The sequence below is a fragment of the Calidris pugnax genome, unplaced genomic scaffold, assembly GCF_001431845.1.
Source record: "Calidris pugnax isolate Ruff unplaced genomic scaffold, ASM143184v1 scaffold742, whole genome shotgun sequence".
Classification (NCBI taxonomy): Eukaryota; Metazoa; Chordata; class Aves; order Charadriiformes; family Scolopacidae; genus Calidris; species Calidris pugnax.
In genome coordinates this window covers 17187-20707 of record NW_015091410.1, presented here as the reverse complement: position 1 = coordinate 20707, position 3521 = coordinate 17187, and the positions used below count along the sequence as shown (strand labels likewise).

Here is a 3521-nt window from a genome sequence, read left to right as displayed (position 1 = left end):
TCATGGGGAGGGGGGCGGGGAGGGGACACATGGGGCTGGAGACCCGGCTGTGGGGCAGGAGGGAGGAGTTGGGTGAGGACATGGTGGTCCTTCAAGGTGGAGACGTGGTCCTGGGCCAAGATGAGGATCTCGGGGTGGTCCTCGTCCTCCGAGATGAAGCCATGGCCTCGGGGCACCATGACAGACCTGGACCAGGATGATGGATGGTCCTCCAAGAGGAAGCCATGGCCTCGGGGCACCATGATGACTCCAGATCAAGATGAGGGATCCCCAGATGGTCCTCCAAGATGAAGCCATGGCCTCGGGGCACCATGACAGACCCAGACCAGTTGAAGGATGGTCTTCCAAGAGGAAGCCATGGCCTTAGGGGACCATATCGGACCTGGATCAGATGATGGATGGTCCTCCAAGACAAAGCCATGGCCTCGGGGCACCATGAGGGACCCGGACCAGTTGAAGGATAGTCCTCCAAGAGGAAGCCATGGCATCAGGACACCATGAAGGACCTGGATCAGATGATGGATGGTCTTCCAAGACGAAGCCATGGCCTTGGGGCACCATGACGGACCCAGACCAGTTGATGCATGGTCCTCCAAGAGGAAGCCATGGCCTCGGAGCGCCATGACAGACCCAGACCAGTTGAAGGATGGTCTTCCAAGAGAAAGCCATGGCCTTAGGGGACCACATCGGACCTGGATCAGATGATGGATGGTCTTCCAAGAGGAAGCCATGGCCTTGGGGCACCATGAGGGACCCTGATGATGATGATGGATGGTCCTCCAAGAGGAAGCCATGGCCTCGGGGCACCATGACAGACCTGGATCAGATGATGGATGGTCTTCCAAGACGAAGCCATGGCCTCGGGGCACCATGAGGGACCCAGACCAGTTGAAGGATGGTCTTCCAAGACGAAGCCATGGCCTCGGGCACCACGAGGAACCCAAAGCCATGGCCTTGGGGCACCATGACGGACCTAGACCAGTTGAAGGATGATCTTCCAAGACGAAGCCATGGCCTTGGGCACCATGAGGAACCCGTCCCACGCCGAGGAACCCCCACGCCGGACCCGTTGCACGCCAAGGAACGCCCCCCAACCCTGCTCCTCAGGCGAGGTGGGTGCGCTGGTGCTTGCTGAAGGCCGAGCTCCATCCGAAGGTCTTGCCGCACTGGGCGCAGCGGTAGGGCCGTTCGCCGGTGTGGGTGTGCCGGTGCTCCAGCAGGTTGGCGCTCTGCCGGAAGCTCTTGCCGCAGTCCCCGCAGCGGTAGGGCCGCTCGCCGGTGTGGGTGCGCCGGTGCTTGGCCAGGTGGGAGTTTTGGCAGAAGCTCTTGCCGCAGAGGGGGCAGGTGTAGGGCCTCTCCCCGGTGTGGGTGCGCTGGTGCTGGATGAGGTTGGAGCTCTGCCGGAAGGTCTTGCCGCACTCGGTGCAGCGGTAGGGTCGCTCGCCGGTGTGGGTCAACCGGTGCTTGGCCAAGTAGGAGCCCAAGGCGAAGCCCTTGCCGCAGAGCGGGCAGAGGTGGCGGCGGCCGGCCCCGTGGGTCCTCCGGTGCTCGGCCAGGTTGGAGCTCTGGCTGAAGATCTTGCCGCAGTCGGGGCACTTGTAGGGCTTCTCGCCGGTGTGGGTGACCTGGTGGCGGAGGAGCTTGGAGCTCTGCCCGAAGGCTTTGCCGCATTCGGGGCACTTGTAGGGTTTGGCGCGGGGCCGGCAGGCGCGGAGGTGCCGGGCCAAGCGGCAGCTCCAGAGGAAGGCGGCGCCGCAGTGGGGACATCCCAAGGGGGTGTCGGGCTGGTGGTGCCTCAACCCGGCCGGTTGGGCGTAGGCTTTGCCGCAGGCTTCGCAGCGGTAGGGTTTGGCCAAGGGCCCGTGGAGACGCCGGCGGTGTCGGGCCAGTTGGGCGCTGCCTTCGAAGCGTTGGGGGCAGAGGGGGCAGGGGAAGGCGCCGGCGTGGGTCTGGCGGTGGAGGAGCAAGGTGACGCCCTGGCGGAAGGCTTGGCCGCACTCCTCGCAGCGGTGGGGGCGCTCAACGCCATCGCCGTCCTTGGTGGTGGTGGTGGTGGCGTCTTCTCCATCCTCACCACCTTGTCCGCCATCACCACCTTGAGCACCATCAACATGTTCTCCACCATCAACACCTTGACCACTATCAACGCGCCATCACCACCTTGAGCACCATCAACATGTTTTCCACCATCAACACCTTGACCACCATCAATGCGTTCTCCACCATCAACACCTCCACCACCACCACCACCTTCTCCACCACCATGGTGCTTCTTCCGGTGGCCGGCCAAGGCGGCCGGGCGGGCAAACTGCTGGCCACAATCCCGGCAGCGGTGGCCCCCGTGGGCCCCCCGGCGGTGCTTGGCCAGGTCGGAGCTGACGGCGAAGCGGCGGCCGCACTCGGGACAACCGTAGGGCCGCTCGCCCGTGTGGGTCCGGCGGTGGGTGGCCAAGGTGGACTTGCGGCCGAAAGCCCGGCCGCACTCGGGGCAGCCGTAGGGCCGCTCGCCGGTGTGGGTCCGGCGGTGGTGGACCAAGGTGGAGCTCTGGCTGAAGCGGGCGCCGCATTGGCCGCAGCGGAAGGGCTTCTCGCCGGTGTGGACCCGTTGGTGCTCCAGGAGGGTGGACCCTCGGCTGAAGGCCTTGCCGCACTCGCCGCAGGCGTGGGGCTTGGCGCCGGCGTGGCCCTTGCGGTGCTCCAGCAAGGAGGAGCTCCAGCCGAAGGCCTTGCCGCAGTCGCCGCAGCGGTAGGGACGCTCCCCGGTGTGGACCCGGCGGTGCTTCAGGAGGTTGGAGCTCTGGGCGAAGGCTTTGCCGCACTCCCCGCAGCGGTAGGGCCGGGGGACCTCCTCCTCCTCCTCCTCTTCCTCCTCCTCCTCACCTGCGAGGGGACAGCAGAGAGAGGTCGCCCCGTGCCTCGGTTTCCCCAACCCACGCCACCAACACGGCGAGGAGGACTCACCCGGTGGTAGCTCCATGGTGGTGGTGGTTGGTCCTGGGGGTGGCAGCGGTGGGAAGCTGTGGAGGAAAGTGGGGTTGGTCGGTGGTGGCATCCGTGGGGACGTGGTCCCCTGGGGTGGGGACGTTGGTTTTGGGGTGAAGGATGTTGGTCTGGGGACAAAGGAGATGCTGGGAGGTGGGAACGTCATCCTGGGGACACCATCTGGGGGATGTTGGTCTTGGGGACCTTGGTCATGGGGTGAGGGAGATGCTGGGAGGTGGGAACATCATCCTGGGGATACCATCTGGGGGATGTTGGTCTTGGGGACCTTGGTCATGGGGTGAGGGAGATGCTGGGAGGTGGGAACATCATCCTGGGGATACCATCTGGGGGATGTTGGTCTTGGGGACCTTGGTCATGGGGGGAGGGAGATGCTGGGAGGTGGGAACACCATCTTGGGGACATCGGTCTTGGGGACCTTGCTCATGGGGAGGTGGGAACATCACCTTGGGGACAACGTGGTGGCCCCCAGGACATCCCCGGTGGCCGGGGTGACCCCCGGGTGTGAGGGCCCCGTGTCC

General features: G+C 65.2%; 1 protein-coding gene across 1 annotated transcript in view; it reads right to left on the bottom strand.

Moving 5' to 3' along the window:
- The window catches only part of LOC106899609 (zinc finger protein 239-like), a 17534-nt gene that overhangs the window by 3769 nt on the left and 10244 nt on the right, over nucleotides 1-3521 (bottom strand). Inside the window, exon 4 of the mRNA XM_014961492.1 lies at nucleotides 1110-2131. Within this exon, the coding sequence (XP_014816978.1) occupies nucleotides 1110-2131 (1022 nt within the window). The remainder of the gene's footprint in view (nucleotides 1-1109; nucleotides 2132-3521) is intronic.